The 15264-nt window shown below is 60.1% G+C and overlaps 1 protein-coding gene across 1 annotated transcript; it reads left to right on the forward strand.

The window, feature by feature from the left end:
- The first annotated feature begins 2302 nt into the window (after window positions 1-2302).
- Window positions 2303-13795, forward strand: PITPNA (phosphatidylinositol transfer protein alpha). Its single transcript, XM_032215761.1, is given in 13 exon segments — window positions 2303-2515; window positions 3376-3406; window positions 6039-6184; window positions 7387-7478; window positions 8966-8973; window positions 9676-9750; window positions 10240-10323; window positions 10675-10752; window positions 10986-11086; window positions 11264-11330; window positions 11332-11397; window positions 11486-11553; window positions 11873-13795. Coding segments are annotated over 12 exon segments (816 nt in total). The 5' UTR covers window positions 2303-2495; the 3' UTR covers window positions 11534-11553; window positions 11873-13795.
- Window positions 13796-15264: the final 1469 nt, after the last annotated feature.

A 15264-nucleotide genomic window follows, 5' to 3' on the forward strand; every position in this document is an offset into this window, starting at 1 on the left:
CGTTGGAGGTGACTTGTGGCAATCTGGATGCAACCCGAAGCCAAGAGCACTAAGACAAAGGGGAAGCCTCGGGGCCCAATAGCTAGAGCCCTTCTGCCTGCCCGGGGCCTCCAGGGAGCAAAAGGGGACGAGGGATGCCGGAAGAAGGTTCAGGCAGCTCTCTCGCCCTGCCCTGCCCTGCCCTGCCCGGCAGTCGGCACCTGCTCTGTGCCCACCTGGTCCCTGCTGCATCTCTTGTCCACTTGGGGTTAGATGCCTCCCAGTGCTCTGCCAGCTCACTTAGGTGAAACCGAAGGCCTGAAAAGCACAAGCGTGGGGAGTGAGTGGGTCTGGGCCGGCCCTCTGGGGCAGCTTCTGTAGGCAGACCCCAGGAGGGGCAGGCAAGGTGGAGCCCTGAGGTCCAAGCCCTGGACAGAGCCTCAGCTGACGATTCCCTCGGGCTCAATTAGCCAAGAGGCTTTGCAAGCTTTCTGGAGGAGGGAAGAAAGCAGGCCCCCACCTAGTCGCTGTGCAGGGTCCTCCCAGTCTCTGCTCAGCACCCACCCACCCCCAGTTTCTGAGGTGGGTGGAAGGTGGCCGAGGGTGTTCCAGGCTCAGAGGAGCTTTCCCTGCCCCCTTGGCAGCAACCCCCTCTGCCTCTGCTGTCCCCTCTGTTGTTGCAGCCGAGGACTGCGTTAGCTTTTTTGGCGGCTGCAACACAATGCTGGCTCATGTGGCAGTCCACGAGGATTCCTAGGGCCCTCCTGTAGTTACTGCTGTTAAAATGCTCCATCACTGGATGGCACAGAGATTCCTGCTTGAGCAGAGGGTTGGACTGGAAGACCTCCAAAGTCTCTTGCCGCTCTCTTATTCTGTACTCTGCACCCGTGCCACCCTGAAGCCACCCTCTGGACGCCTACCTTTTTGAACGTCAGCACCCACAAGTGGACGGAGGGCTCCTCTAAGAAAATCCAAGGGGGAGGGGAGGGCTCTCCCTGGGGTCAGCACTCTGCATTTGGTATTTGGTATTTATTCGATTTGTAAGCCGCCCTATTCCCCGAAGGGACTCAGGGCGGCTGAACAAAAACCAGGGGAAGGGGAACAAATACAGAAAGTAAGACAAAACAATACAGTGATACAACAATTTAAAAAACACAGCAAGCACAGCAAATTCGAGTGGGGGGGGGGACTCAACCCCAGGCTTGCTGGGACAGCCAGGCCTTAACGGCTGTCCGGAAGGCCTGAAGGGTGGCGAGGGTCCGAATCTCCACGGGGAGCTCGTTCCAAAGGGCCGGAGCAGCCACAGAGAAGGCCCTCCTCCGGGTGGTCAACAGCCGGCATTGGCTGGCAGATGGAATTCGGAGGAGGCCTAATCTGTGGGATCTAATGGGTCTGTGGGAGATGATTGGCAGGAGGCGGTCTCTCAGGTACCCAGGTCCAAATACCATGTAGGGCTTTATAAGTGATGACTAGCGCCTTGAAGCGTGTCCGGAGACCAAAAGGCAGCCAGTGCAGCTCGCGGAGGGTAGGTGTTACGTGGGTGTAACGTGGGTGCACCCACAATCGCTGGCGCGGCTGCATTCTGGACCAGCTGGAGTCTCCGAAGGCTCTTCAAGGGCAGCCCCATGGAGAGCGCATTCCCGTTACTGCCGCTCAAGGGAACTTTTTAGCAGTTGCGGCAATGCTGCCTCCTATTCGCCTTGTGGTCAATAAGGAGTCCCAGACGCCCATCACCACGACGGCGGCCTGGCGACGGAGACCAAAACACCGAGATCTCCGCAGGGAGATCTTGCAGGTCGCCCGCCCTCCTCTCCCCCGCCGCGAGTCCCTTCTTCACAGACTTTCCCTTCCCGGGACTCTGAGCTTCAAAGCGGCTTCTCTCCGGGCCTTAGACCGGCTAACGGACCCCCCCCCCCACCCCGAACCCCTTCCTCCCCCCCCCCCCGCCGAAGGAGCCCTGCAAGGTCTTTTCTCGGGCGCCCCCGCCCCTCCCCCTCGCAGGAGGGGGCCGCCCTCCCCAGGGACCCTCGACAGGCGCCCCCGCCGGCGCCCTCCGGGGCGGTTCCGGGGCGTTTTCATCCGGGCGTCGCTTGCGCCTGGCGCTCTCCTTCGGCGCCCCATCGGGTTGCATTAGAGAGGTTGCCGTCGGACACGCCGGTGGCCTCGCAGGGCGCCCGGCCGGCAGTGCGGCACTTCCCGCTCCACGGGTGCCGCTTCCCCAGCCGGCCGCGGGGGGGCGCTCGGCCGGCCCTTCCTTCCGCCTGCCGCCGCCGCCCAAGGGGAGCCAGGAGGGCGCCGCCCCCTCCGCGCGCGTGACGTCGTGCGTCGGACGCCGCGCGGTGACGCAGGGCTGTTGCCGAGGAACGCCGCCCGGTGCGCCCGCCTCCCCTTCCCCGCCGGAACCCCGAGCGCGGCTCCGGGGACGGAGGGGCCTCAGGGCGACGGACAGCCGAGCGGAGGGCGGGCGGGAGGGCGGGCGGCGGGGCCGCGCCGGAGCCAGCGGAGCAGCGCTCGCCATGGTGCTCGTCAAAGAATAGTGAGCGAGCGGGCGGGCGGGGGGGGGGGAAGCCCGGGGGGGGGGGCGCGAGCGGGCGGGCGGGGGGGGGGCTGGCGGCTCCCTCTCGGGGCCCGCAGGGGCGACCCCCCCCCTCTCCGCCAGACGGCAGCCGGGCGCCGAGGGAGGGAGCGGGAAGCGGACGGGGCTCCCCGGCCAAGGACCCCTGAAGGTCCCGCCGGCCTCCCCGGCCTCCCCGGGAGACGCGGCGCCCCTCCGGCTCCTGCGTGACGGGGCGGGATTGCTCGGTCTTGGGCGCCCGGGGCTTCCCGCTCCAGCTGCTTCCGCCTCGGCCTTCCCCTCCCGGCGTGACCTCCGTGGGGCAGGTGGGGGGGGGGGAGAGGGACGCGAGGGTCCCGGGGAGGGAGATGTTGCCGGTGGGGGGGGGGGGCTCCGGGGAAGGAGCTCGCCCGTCCAGCTGGCGTCCCTCCCGCGGGGCTCCTCCGAAGGTTGGAAGCGCCGACCGGGCTGGCCTGGAGCAGCTTCCTCCCCCGCCTCCCTCCCTCCCCCCTTCCCCCCCTGCCTGGCGGCCTTGCGGGTCGGTGCAGCTCCCTCCCCCCCCCCCCCCAACGCCGCACACACACCCACACACCCACCCACACAGCCGCTGTGTCCCGGGGAGCCCCGCGGAGTCTTCGGGCGGGGAAGGGGGGGGGCGAGTGGGATCCCGGCCGCCGATGCCCTGGAGGGGCTCGCGCCAGTCGCCCTTTCCCGTTGCGGGGTGCGGGTCGGCTGGGTTGCCGGGCGAAAGTAACTCGGCAACTGCGGATCTCTGTGTCGGGTTTCCCCTCTTGCGGCGAGCGAGGCTGCGACCTAACTGCGCTCCTTCTGCTCTCTTGCAGCCGCGTCGTTTTGCCTGTGTCGGTGGAGGAGGTAGGTCTTCCCTCTGCCTTCCTTTCCCTCTGCCTTCTCCCTTTCACTTTCCGGAGGAAGGTACATGGCCACCCGCCCACTCTCGCACAGGGGAGGGCGGTGGGCTTAACACCCTTAAAGAAAACAATATGACCCCCCCCCCCTCCAGCAGCAGCAGCAGCAGCAGCAACACAGTGGGACGGACCCCTTGGTCTGTTTGGTGGGGGGGGGGAAGGGGTGCCCTCAGTCCATTGACAAAACCTTTTCTTCCTCCTCTTCTTCTTCTTTCCATCTTGGTCAAACTTGTGGCTAAAGCTCAGGAAAAATATATGGAGACTAATATTCCCTCCTTCCTTCCCCCTCCCCAGCTTTCCAAGGCATCTAGCCAAACTGGGGGGGCTTGCTGTGTGGCCTTTTGCAAACCAACCCTGGGGGCTTCTAAGGAAGGCTGCCTTGGATGCACTGTAAGGAGCGGAGGGGAAAGGACGGAGGAGGAGTCCTCCAAGCAATTCCCAGCAGTCTGACACCCTGGCAGGAAGGGCAAGCTCCATTTGCCTGGGAGCCCTTCTTGGGCTTTCCTGCCTGACAACTCTCTGCCCAAGTTTATTTTTTATTCGGGGTGGTGGTGGTGTTGCTGTCACTTTGCAAGAACTGTACGACCTCTTCTCTTGGTTGTTTTCTTTCTTGAGCTTTTTTTATAGTTAGGAACAGAATTGCAAGAAGGTTTGTGTGAAACACACTTATGGTATTAAAATTGGTTTCCTGAAAAAGCAACACTGTTCCCTTTTGGGACTCTCTCTTGCTTTTTCTCAAGCACAATTGTCAAGAAAGTGGCCAGTAAACTCCAGAAACTCATTAGCCTGTGATCTGGGGGATAACCTCTCATTGGAATGGCTGCAAAAGCGGTTGTAAAATTCCTGGAGGACGGGCTACGCACCTGCCTTGAGGAAGCCTTTTTGTTGCTGTGTTATTTTGTTCTGCCTCATCTCGCCCCCCCCCAAAAAAAAAAAAAACCCTTTCTCTGATTTCGGCTCTCCAACTCTGTCAGGTATCCAAGCTGGGCGGAATGCAGGGAGATACCATAATTAGGGCACCAGTTAACATAGAAACAAGGCATAACCCAACTTTTATAAATAAGTAGCTTTTCAGGGGCTCCACTTCTGCATCCCCTCCATACTAGCCCGCCCTGGCCTTGCAGTTGTTCCTAACTGAGCCTCCCTGACGGGGGAGACGTTGACTGCCTCCCCACCTGCACTTCTGGGTCCCCTCTCAGACCACCCTGCAAACTCTGTGTTGTAACCTTTGATTGACAGTGCTCTCCCAGCCATCGCCCCAGAGCTCTCCCGTGTCTGGCTGCCTACTGTGCGCTGGAGCAGCAGGCCTCCCAATGCCAAGGGAGCCGCCGTGAGCGGGATATGTGAGAAACGAAACGCTGGGCCTCATCCCGTAGGGCTGCGCTTGTGCTCTTGTCTAGCCGTCCTTTGCGCTGCTCCTCCTCCGTGTCTGTGCAATCGCCTAGGATGAAGCTTCTCATCACATAAACCTTCCCATTCTTCTAGTCCTCTAGATTGTGCCCTGAGGTGCCCAACCACAGCCCTCACATATGTGTTGAGTGTCCGCAATCCGTGGCTAGCCATTGGAGGAAGCCCACCAGAGTCCCTCCAATGGAGGCGCTCCTGCGGGGAGGTTCCCTGGCTCCTCTGCTCTGCCTGGGGCTGTCACAGGTATGGGCGCCAAGGTGGGCCTCCCTCTGAGGCCCCTGCCAGCAGGGCAGTACTACAGGCAGGCTGGAAAGCCTTACGGGCAGAGGGGGGGGGGATCCTGGTCTGGCATTCCTGACAGATGCAGAGCCGAGGCTGCCCTTCTGGAGGTGCCTCTGGGGGGGGGGGGGCGCACCACGGCAAGGGGCTCCTGGGGCTGCAGGAAAGACTGGCTGGGATGGTCGCTGAATTCGGCCTCGTTTGGGCACAGCGTGTGGGTGTCTGCTCAGCCGCCCTCTGTGCTCCTGCAGGAGCTGCTGCACCTGTGTCCCCCCTGAGGATAGTCTGGATAGGGGAGGAGGGGGCTCTTGCCAGAGGGACTTGCCTCTCCCTCTGGGGCCTCCATGCAGGAAGGGCAGGGAAGGGGGCTGGTCTGTTGGGACTGCGGGCCAAAGAGCAGAGGCAGCGAATCCTTCTCCCCCTGGAAACAGCAGTGGGATCCCTGGAGGGTCAGGCGTTGCCGTGAGGGGCCCGAGCTCCTCGTTCGGGTGGGGCAAAACAAAATGGGGGGCGGGGGGGGTTGATCAGCAGCCTGTCCTCTTCAGGCCTGAATTGTACCTTGCGGAGGGGGAGGGGATGCGCTGGACAGGCGGTTCCCATGGAAACCTCTGCTCTCCCTTAAGCCCCGGTGCCCTCCGGCTGGCCTTGGGGCTCTCGGGCAGGGCTGGCGGCGGAAGATGCCAAGGCTCTGCAAAGGGGGTGCAGAATCAGCTCAGACGGGCCTCCCAGAGCCCCCAGCAGGCCCAGAACTGCAGGATCCTGCCCCGCCTGTGCTTCGCTTCCTCCCACACCTCGTCTATGAGCGCCGGGTTCCCGGCCTGCTTGCTGGCTCGCTCTGCGCCCATCCCTCCTGCGTGGAAGCCACTGACTCTGCCGTGTTTTCCCTCCTCCAGTACCAGGTGGGGCAGCTGTACTCCGTGGCCGAGGCCAGCAAGAACGAAACTGGCGGGGGCGAAGGGGTGGAAGTGCTGGTGAACGAGCCCTACGAGCGAGACGGGGAGCGGGGGCAATACACGCACAAGATATACCACCTGCAGAGGTAGGTGGCCTGGGAGGATCCCCCCCGCCCGTCCAGGAAAAGGCCAGGGGTACAAAAAGAGCCAAATCCCCCCCCAAAAGCCTGGAGATTCCTGCCTGCTGGGCATTTACACAAATCAGCCATCGATGCTTACGGAGGACAAACCCCATTTACCTAACATTCACAAGAGACACCCCCCCCCCCACGGGGAGGGGAAGTAGGCTAGAGGGGAATGATGGAGGGAAGATAGTAAGATTGGAGGGGGGGGCGGAAGAAAGAGGTGTATGGAGAGCGGAAGGGGGCATATGGGGTTTCTATTTGAGTTTGAGTTTTTATTTATATTTCTGGGGGTGTTGCTGACAAGAGGAACTGCTGTGATTATTGTTTAATGTTGTATGGCCCCGGTTATGCACAGTAGATATGTGACACTATGAAATGAAAAATGGAAAATAAAAACATTTTAACAATTAAAAATAAATAAATAAATAAAAAGAGACCCCCCCCCCACAAAAAAAAAACCCAGAACTAAAACTTCCATCCCCTCCAGCATTCAGAGAAGCAAAAACCCACAGCAAATAAACCGTTGGGGGGGGGGGAAGCAATAATCGAGGAGTCAACAGGGAGGAAATGGACCCATCTCAAAAAGCAAAATAAAAAGCCCTGGCAGAGCAAGCAACAGGCATCCCCCCCCCCCCCCCGGCATTGATGATGTTCCCTAGTTGGGTAATGAACGCCTGCAAGCGAACCCCAACCCCCCCCCCCCCCCCCGCTCGGAGAGGACCTAACCCTGAGCTGCAGATCCTTTCTCCGGTTGGCGGAAGGAGCCTTTGTCCTAAGGGGGTCCCCAGGGCCTTTCCTCAGCGTCCAGCAAACCTCTCAAGCGGTGACCGCTAGGCCTGCCCACCTCTGCCACTGATGGGTCCCAGCTTCTCTTCCGGTCCCTACGGAGAGGGCCTGCTGGGCTGGGGCTTCGGGGCCCTGCCCTTCTGTCCCTAGGAAAGCCTTTGGGTCCGGTGGCACTGGGGCAGGCGGAGGGGAGGTGGGTGGGGTGGCATCCAGGTGCCTGCCTGTTGGGGAGGGGCTGGGGAAAAAACCCCCTCTGCTTCCCCTTGCTTAGCCTTGAACCCCTAAGCGCCACAGTCGCCGGCAGCAGGAAGAAGAGTGGGGCGGAGCTCCTGCCGGGGGGGCCTGGCCCGCGCCCTGACCTCTCCTTTCTCCTGCAGCAAAGTCCCTCCCTTCGTCAGGATGCTGGCCCCCGAGGGGGCCCTGGACATTCACGAGAAGGCCTGGAACGCCTACCCTTTCTGCCGGACCGGTGAGTTCTGCCAGGGCAGCTGCCTTGCTGGGCATTGGGGGGCTTGGGGATGCCAGGCCCCCTTCTCCTTCGGTGGGACCTGTGTTAGGGAGGTGCCCCAGGCGGTCTGCCCGATGCTCTGAGCTGCTTCAGAGAACTTCCACGGCTCAGCGGCTCCTCTGCCCACTCGGGGAGGGAGGAAACCTCCGCCAGGGGAACCATTTCAGGGGGGAGCCTGGCCGTTCCCTGCCCCTCCCCGGAGCAGCAGCCGGCCTCTGTCCCCCTGGGCAGCCCAGAAGCAGCTCCTGCAGAAGCCCCTCAGCTCAGCCCTTCTGAGCCGGTGGCCCCACTGCCCCAGAGACCCTTCCTGCTGTTGGGGCTGGGCCCTGGCCTCTCCTCCTCCTCCTCCTCCTCCTCCTCCTCTGCGCGGCCTGGCTTCCTTGGGCTGCTTGAGGTCCCGCAGTCTGGACAGTGAGAGCCGGGTCTTGGGCGCAGGCCGAGTCTGGGAGGGCTGACCACCTGGATTAGCAAACCACAGGCCACCTTCCACCAGGAGCTGCTGCTGCTGCTGCAGGGGATGGAGGCTGTGTCCAGGGCTGCTTGGGAGCCCTGCTGCTCACTGGACGTTTGGCCTCCGGCCCTGCTTTGCGGGATATGCTCGGCCTTTGAGAGCTCCAGGCTGCCTGCACCTCCTGGGAGGCCCCTATGTGGCTGCTGTGTCTGAGCCCTGGAAGCGGGGGGGTGGGGGGGGGTATTGCTGCTACTACGACTGGGGTCCTCTCCTGCGAGAAGCAGGACCTGCCACCTTCCCTTCATTAATCAGGGATCCTGGCGCCAGGGCATCCAGTTCCTGCCCAGCGCAGTCCTGGGTTGGGTTACCTGGGTTGAGTTACCCAGGAGTTAGGAGGAGGGAGGGAGGGAGGGAGGGAGGGCCAGGGCTGTGGGGAGGCTTTTCCCCAGAGTGTGTGTGTGTGTGGGAGGGGGGGGGGGGGACTGCTTACCTGCTGGAGAGAAGAGCCCTGCTGGCGTTGCCCATTTTCTCAAGGGGGGGGAATGAATCCAAACCCGACCGGGGGGGGGGGGGGTGTCTGTGGGTTGGGTTCCCAGGCAGCAACCACAGCATGGCTAGTGAAAACGCCCTGATTTTGGGGTGTGTGTGTGTGTGTGTGTGTGTGTGTGTCAGCATTGGATAGTGCATTGCCAACCAGTATGTAGCCCCTCAGCTGTGCCTGCCCTGTGTGGGGCTGGTGGAGGCTGGCCTTAAATAGGCATCCTTACGCGAGCCCTCCCTGGCAGTCCCCCATCCCATGGGGTGCTCAAGCTGGTTTTTTTTTTGGGGGGGGGAAGTGGCAGAGTTCCCTGCTGCAGGAGGAGGAGGAGGAGGAGGAGGCCAGGGCTCTGGCTAGGCCTTCCCACTGATGAGTGGGCTGTTGGGGGCAGGCCGGGAGCCGTGGCTGCGTCCCTGATTAAAGCTCTGTCTTTCTTTCCATGTCTCGGGTTTGGAGCAGTTATAACAGTAAGTAGAGCTTCCGGCCCCTGCTGGGTAAGCGGCTGGGCTGCCAGGGACGCCAGGCCCCTTTCGTGGTCTGGGGGAGGCAGGGGTTCCCTTTGGGGTCTGGGGGGAGCTTCCACTAAAGTCGTTTGCTGACTTCTTCTCAGCCAGCCCACCTCACCACCTGCGGGGACTCTTGGGGGCCCATCCGGGGTGCTCTGGGGCGAGGGGCAATTCCGGGGAACTTCCTTCTGATCCGCCTGTGAGGGAAGAAGGGGAGGCCTTCCGGTTGCTTTGATTCACCCTCACTTCCTTCCGTAGATTGGCCAAGAGTTTCCTGTCGCTGCTCCCCACTTTCCTCCAGGCTCTGGGGCCCCTTGGACCCCTGCCGCCCCCAGCCCATCTCTTCTTAGAGCTGGAAGAGACCCACCCACCCACTCCCTCCACCGGGTGTGCCTGCCGGCAGCCCTGGTCTCGCCCTGGGGCTTCAGACACTTCTTTGCCGGGGTGGGGGTGGGGGGGTGGGTTTCCCTCTAGAGCAAGGCTTCTGCAGCTGGGTCCGGTGCCCCATTCCTGCTCTCAAGCCAGAGAGGGGCTTTCTCCCCTCCTCAAGCGCTCTCCGGAGGGAGGGAGGGAGGGAGGGAGGGGGAGACCCGTGGCGCCTAGAGGTGGTTGCAGGCCTGGCCCCTCCTTCCCAGCGGAGACAACTTTCTCCCTCCTCACTAGAACGAGTACATGAAGGATGACTTCCTGATCAAAATTGAAACCTGGCACAAAGCCGATATGGGCATGCAGGAGAATGTAAGTGTGGGGACTTTGGGGTGGGGGAGTCTGTCTTTTGGTTGCAACTATACTGGGGACCCTCCCGGGGGCTTTTCTGGCAGGAACGGGAGACGGAGGAGGGGGACAGGTTACTGCCCTATTCTCCGCATGAGAGTTCCCTGTTCTTTTTGCTTTTCTCTTGCAAGGAGGCCGGATGACACCCGGCTGACCTTTTTTTTTAATTTTTTAGTTTAAATTTTATTTACAAACATGCAAAATACACACAAAACACCACATTTGCACAATACAATACGAACAGGAGCTTCCTGTTCTTTTTAATAGCTGACGTTTTTAAAATGCCGACTATATCACCCTCGATAGCAGTTCGTTCTTGCATGTTTTTCCTGAGGAATTCGTTTTGCAGCTGCTCCCCCCACCTTACAAATTCACTTTCAAGGCTGCCCTGAAAGGCAGAGCGGAGGGGGGCCTCAGAGGTGGACTGAAACCTGCCCCTCCTTCTCCCTGCAGGTCCATAAACTGGATCCTGAGGAGTGGAAGAACGTGGAGGCCGTTTACATAGACATTGGGGACCGGAGCCATGTGCTTTCCAGGGTAGGGGGTGGACAGGTCTATGGGGGGGGGAGTGGCCACCCAGGAGCCACCTGGCTGGAGTTCTCTGAGGTGCCCTTGGAGGCCACTCATCTGCAGTGGCAAAACGAGTTGTCAGGGGGCACCTCTGCTGGCTTGAAGTCGGGTGGTTGGGGGCCTTCTGTGGAGCCAAGGGGGGAGCGGGGAATAGAAGGCCTCTGTCCTGTTTTCAAGTGGCTTTACTGGCATGGAGCCCACAGCCCCACCAGGCTGGAGGGGGGCTGGGTGGAGGAGGCCCACCCTGCAAGTGCCGGGAAAGAGGGTGGGCCTCTTCCCTTTCCGTAACCTCCCCGGTTCCTCTCTCGTCTCACGCAGGACTACAAGCCAGAAGAAGACCCAGCAAAATTTAAATCGGTCAAGACTGGGCGTGGCCCTCTGGGCCCCAACTGGAAGGTAGGGAGCACCTCTCGCTTGCTTGGGGTGGCTCCGGGGCTCCACTCGGGGAGTGCCAGGGGCCGAGCAGAGCTGGAGGGGAGAGGGCCAAGGGGCTGCCCCAAGACTGCCCTCCGGGCAGCCCGGGCCGATCTCAGGAGGAGGAGGGAGGAGGAGGAGAAGGAGGAGGAGGAGGAGGAGGAGGAGGAGGGCGGCCGTCCTGAGTGGTGGCCGGTGGGCTCTTGTCTTTCCAGAAGGAGCTGGGCAATCAGTCCGAATGCCCGTACATGTGTGCTTACAAGCTGGTCACGGTCAAGTTCAAGTGGTGGGGCCTTCAAAACAAAATTGAGAACTTATCCAGAAGGTGAGCAGAGTTTAGGGCAGAAGCGAGGGGGGCTCCCCAGCGGCATTTCTGCGGGGGCTGCATCCGCCTGGGCCCTTCAGGAGGAAGAAGCGGTCCTCTCCCCCCCCCCCCTTGCTGTGCAGGGACGTCCTTCCCGCCAGGCCTTCAGCTTCAGGGGTTTTTCCCCACTTTCCTGCAGCAAGAGAGGCGGCTTTTTACGAATTTCCACCGGCAGCTTTTCTGCTGGCTTGACAGAGTGGGTTGGCCTGACAATGGAGGACATTCGCCGGATGGAGTACGAGACGAAGAGGCAGCTGGATGAGGTGAGCGCTTCCTGCCTGGCCCGTTCTCTCTCCCTCTCTCGCTCCTTGTCCGAGTCCTGGAGGTGACTGGCCCTTTTCTCTGCCGCAGATGAGAGAGAGGGACCCTCTGAAGGGCATGTCGGCTGCAGACGAGTAGCGTTGATTCCTTGACCCCAGGTACTTGGCCAGTGGTGCCCGGCATCTGCTCCCTGGTTCGGAAAGAGGAGCTGCCCCTAGGGGGGGCCCTAACGGAGCTGCCTCCCTCATCGAATCGGACCCAAGATTTGGAAAAATAACTTACCGGGAGGAATCCTGCTGCTGGGGAGGAGAGAGGCCGTAAGGCTGAGTGGGGGGCTGGCAGGGGGTCAGAACCAGGCAGAGCCTTTTCCAGGCAGGACCAAGAGGCTTCAAGCAGCAGCAGCCCACAGCTGCCTGGCGGGCCACTCGGCCGGCCTTTCAGCCCCTGGTCCCCTCTCATTCTTCTCTCTTCCTCCAGTTTACGAGAGAGTCTCCGCGAAGGCCCAGGAACTCCACCCTCTTGACCAGCGGACCGTCTCTGGACATTCGAGCCCTCTTCCTCCAGTCCGCCGGCAACTTCTGCCCCCCTTGCTAATTCTAGTTGCCCCTTAACCTAGTGAGCAAATCCTTTGGTCCTGAGCGCCTGGGCGGCAGTGCCCGGGGAAGAGGCGGCCCTTCAGGACAGCTGCTTCCGTGACCACCACCCCCTTTGCCCCCCCAGGGAGGGGCAGACACCGGTTCTCATGTGACTCTTTGATTCCAAGTGGCAGGTTTTGTTGAAGTCGTTTCGTGATGTAATGATTTAAGAGTTCCTCGGTCCCTGTCTTTTTTCCCCCTCTTCCGAATCCTGGGATGGCGCTGCACTTGTGGAGACGGGAGCTCAGCGCCACCAATGCTGGGATCCGGAAGCCTTTTTCTCTGTAAAGAATATTCTTGTCTTGGGTGCATCTCTGGGCCCCTTGGCCTAGGCGTGGCTGCTGGCACACGGTTTCCCCAATCCCCTGTGGTCTCCTCTCCTTACCCCCCACCTCCTGAGGCCACCACTGCTGCTTCTTTGGGGCTGTGCGTCCTGGAGCTCAGGAACAACAGTGGAAGCCCCTCTCCACTCTGAGAGTGGGGAGGGTCTCACTCGTCTGACCAAACTGCATTCAGCTCCTCTCTTCCAGGGTTTGCCTGAATTGGGGGCTTCTGGAGAAGGTCCCCGAGCCCCGACTCCCCTTCAGGCAATCGCATGAGCAAGGAGGAGGGAATGCCCACAGTGGGGGGATCCCGTCCCTGGATCTCTGCCTCCCCCTCCGCAGCAATGTCGGGCGGGTGGGGAGGTTAGAGTGGGCTTTGGGGAAGACAGGGGCTCCCCCCCTCCTCCACCATTCCTTGCCAGCCGATTTGTTTCTTGCCTTAAGTGCAATAAGCAAGCCTGTTCTGCTGTGGCGAAAGGGTCTCCCTGGGCAGGGCCCCCGTGGCTTTGTGTTGAGCTGAGAGGGCTTTCAGGAAGTTGGCGGTTCCTGGGCACAGGAGGCAGAATTAAAGCGGGGCTGGAATGTCCCCGGCCGGCCAGGTCAAGCCCTCTGGGATCCGGCTGTGTCCCACCAGTCCTCCCTCTCCTCTGAGGCACAAGGGTGCCCAGTAATCCCCTCCCCCCCAAAACCCAGGGAACTACAACACAGGGAATTATTGTGTGGCTAAGAGGATCTGTTCAAACACGGTACTGTTCCCACTCCTGCTTAAAAGATTTGGGCTTAACTCTGAGGCGGGTGGCAGTGGATCTCGGAACAGATGGTGACATTTTGAGGATGGGGGAGAGAATTAAAGCGACTCTATTAGGAAAAGACAAGAATTCTTATGAAAACATAACTTCCTTGCTTAGCAGCAAGACAAGTGCAGAAACACCCCCCCCCCCAATGTCCTGCATTGGAGTTGACCCCAGTGCGCCCCGCTGCAGCTGAGGCTCCTGTAGAGCCCCCTGTTCCCCATTGGCAGTGGTGACTGCTCCCCCCCCCCCTTTGTTTCCTGCCAAGGAGAGCGAGTGGTGACGGAGGGCAACGCAGCTGCTCCCGTGTGTTCCTGGACCCTGAAAGGGGCTTGTGGCAGGAGCTTCGAGCCAAGGGCAGAGACACACAGAGCAGGTTCCGCTTGCTTTGCGTTGTGACGGTCAACAGGCCCCCCTCCCCCTTTCAGCATGCTCGATTTTCTCTGTTTCTTTTCTGCCGAACCTGCAAGGACTCCCTGACTGGTCCAGCTGGGTTCCCTGTGCTATTTCTTTCTCCGGCATCCGCTCTGTAGGATAGGTTAGATGATCTCCATTGTTCCTTTACTGTGAGTTGTGCCTTTTTTGGTCTCCCAATCTTCCAATACAGGCCTATTGGAAATAACTCTTAATAAAATCATAGACAGAAGATCACCCTGGCTGAGCTTTCATTCCGTGTGACGGGGGAATGGAAAATTCAATCTTTTCCTTACTTTCCATCTTTCTTAATTTCCATTAATCAATTACAGTGGCAGCTGAGAAGTCATGTAGGTAGTCCTCAGTTAATGATCCTAATTACTTGTGGCAATTCTGCCGCTAACTGAAGCAGCTACAAAGTGGGAAATTAGATGACTGCAACTGGGCTTTCCTGCTGGGAGGAGATACGCAAATTCCACAACTTATGTAAAAGCCTGTTGGCTACTCCCCACCCTGCCTTTGGGTAGTCCAAGTGCCCATGGCTTGTCCATACTGAAAGCCACAGCTTGAGGGATGGGTGGGAATGCTACACACACACACACACACACACAGCTTCTTCTCTTAAAATCCCTCCCTCTCCATTCTCGGTTTTGCAGAACCGGGAGCGAGTAATTTCTATAGGCAATCTCTCCTTTTCCTGACCCTCCCTTCTCCATTGCAGAGCAGAGGCACTGGAGAGATTTCAAGAGAGGTGCCCATTGATTTACACGTCCAAATAACAAGTTGGAAGGGACCTTGGAGGCCTTCTAGTCCAGTGGTCCCCAACCTTTTTATCGCCGCGGACCAGTCAGCCTTTGATAATTTTACCATGGCCCGCTGAGCGCGCGCAGGGGTGGGGGGGCGTTGTTCGCGGTTTCAGTGGAATACGTCGATGACCAGCGCTAGTAACGTAGCCTTGCGCAGGCGCAGTTCAGTATGGCTAGCGTAGATAGCGTAGCACAAAACTGCGCCTACGCAAGGCTACGCTACTAGCGCTGTCTACGCTAGCCCTACGTAGCTGCGCAGGCGCTCTTAGGTTTTTTTCAGGAATCGGCCAGCGCTGAAGCGCTGAAAAGGAATGAGAAGGGTGGCGCTGGACACGGGGGCGGTGGGCTGCTGGTGACGTCAGAGTGCCACCAGCGGTCCAGTAACACCCCTTGTGCCAGTTAGCCCTAATTGCATACAGAAAGAAACTATGGCCCCCGGCCGCTGCAGCGATCATGGCCCCCGGCCGCTGCGCGGGCCCGGTGCCAGGTACTCCACGGCCCGGCACCGGTCCGCGGACCGGGGGTTGGGGATCACTGTTCTAGTCCACCCCCTGGTCAAGCAGGAGACCCTATACCGTTTCAGACAAATGACTGTCCAACCTCTTCTTAAAAGCCTCGTGTTGGAGCATTCACAACTACTGGAGGAAACTTCTGTTCCACTAATTAATGGTTCCTACTGTCGGGAAATGTCTCCTTAGTCCCAGGTTGCCCCTCTCTTGATTAGCTTCCACCTGTCGCTTCCTGTCCTGCCTTCAGGCGCCCTGGAGAATAGGCTGCCCCCCCCCCCACCCTTGTGTGGCAGCTGCTCAAATACTGGAAGATGCTATCATGTCACCCTTAGTCCCTTTTGTTAAATACTAGACGGACCCAATTCCTGCAACAGCACTTCATATGAGCCAA

The sequence above is a fragment of the Thamnophis elegans genome, chromosome 4, assembly GCF_009769535.1.
Source record: "Thamnophis elegans isolate rThaEle1 chromosome 4, rThaEle1.pri, whole genome shotgun sequence".
Lineage (NCBI taxonomy): Eukaryota > Metazoa > Chordata > Lepidosauria > Squamata > Colubridae > Thamnophis > Thamnophis elegans.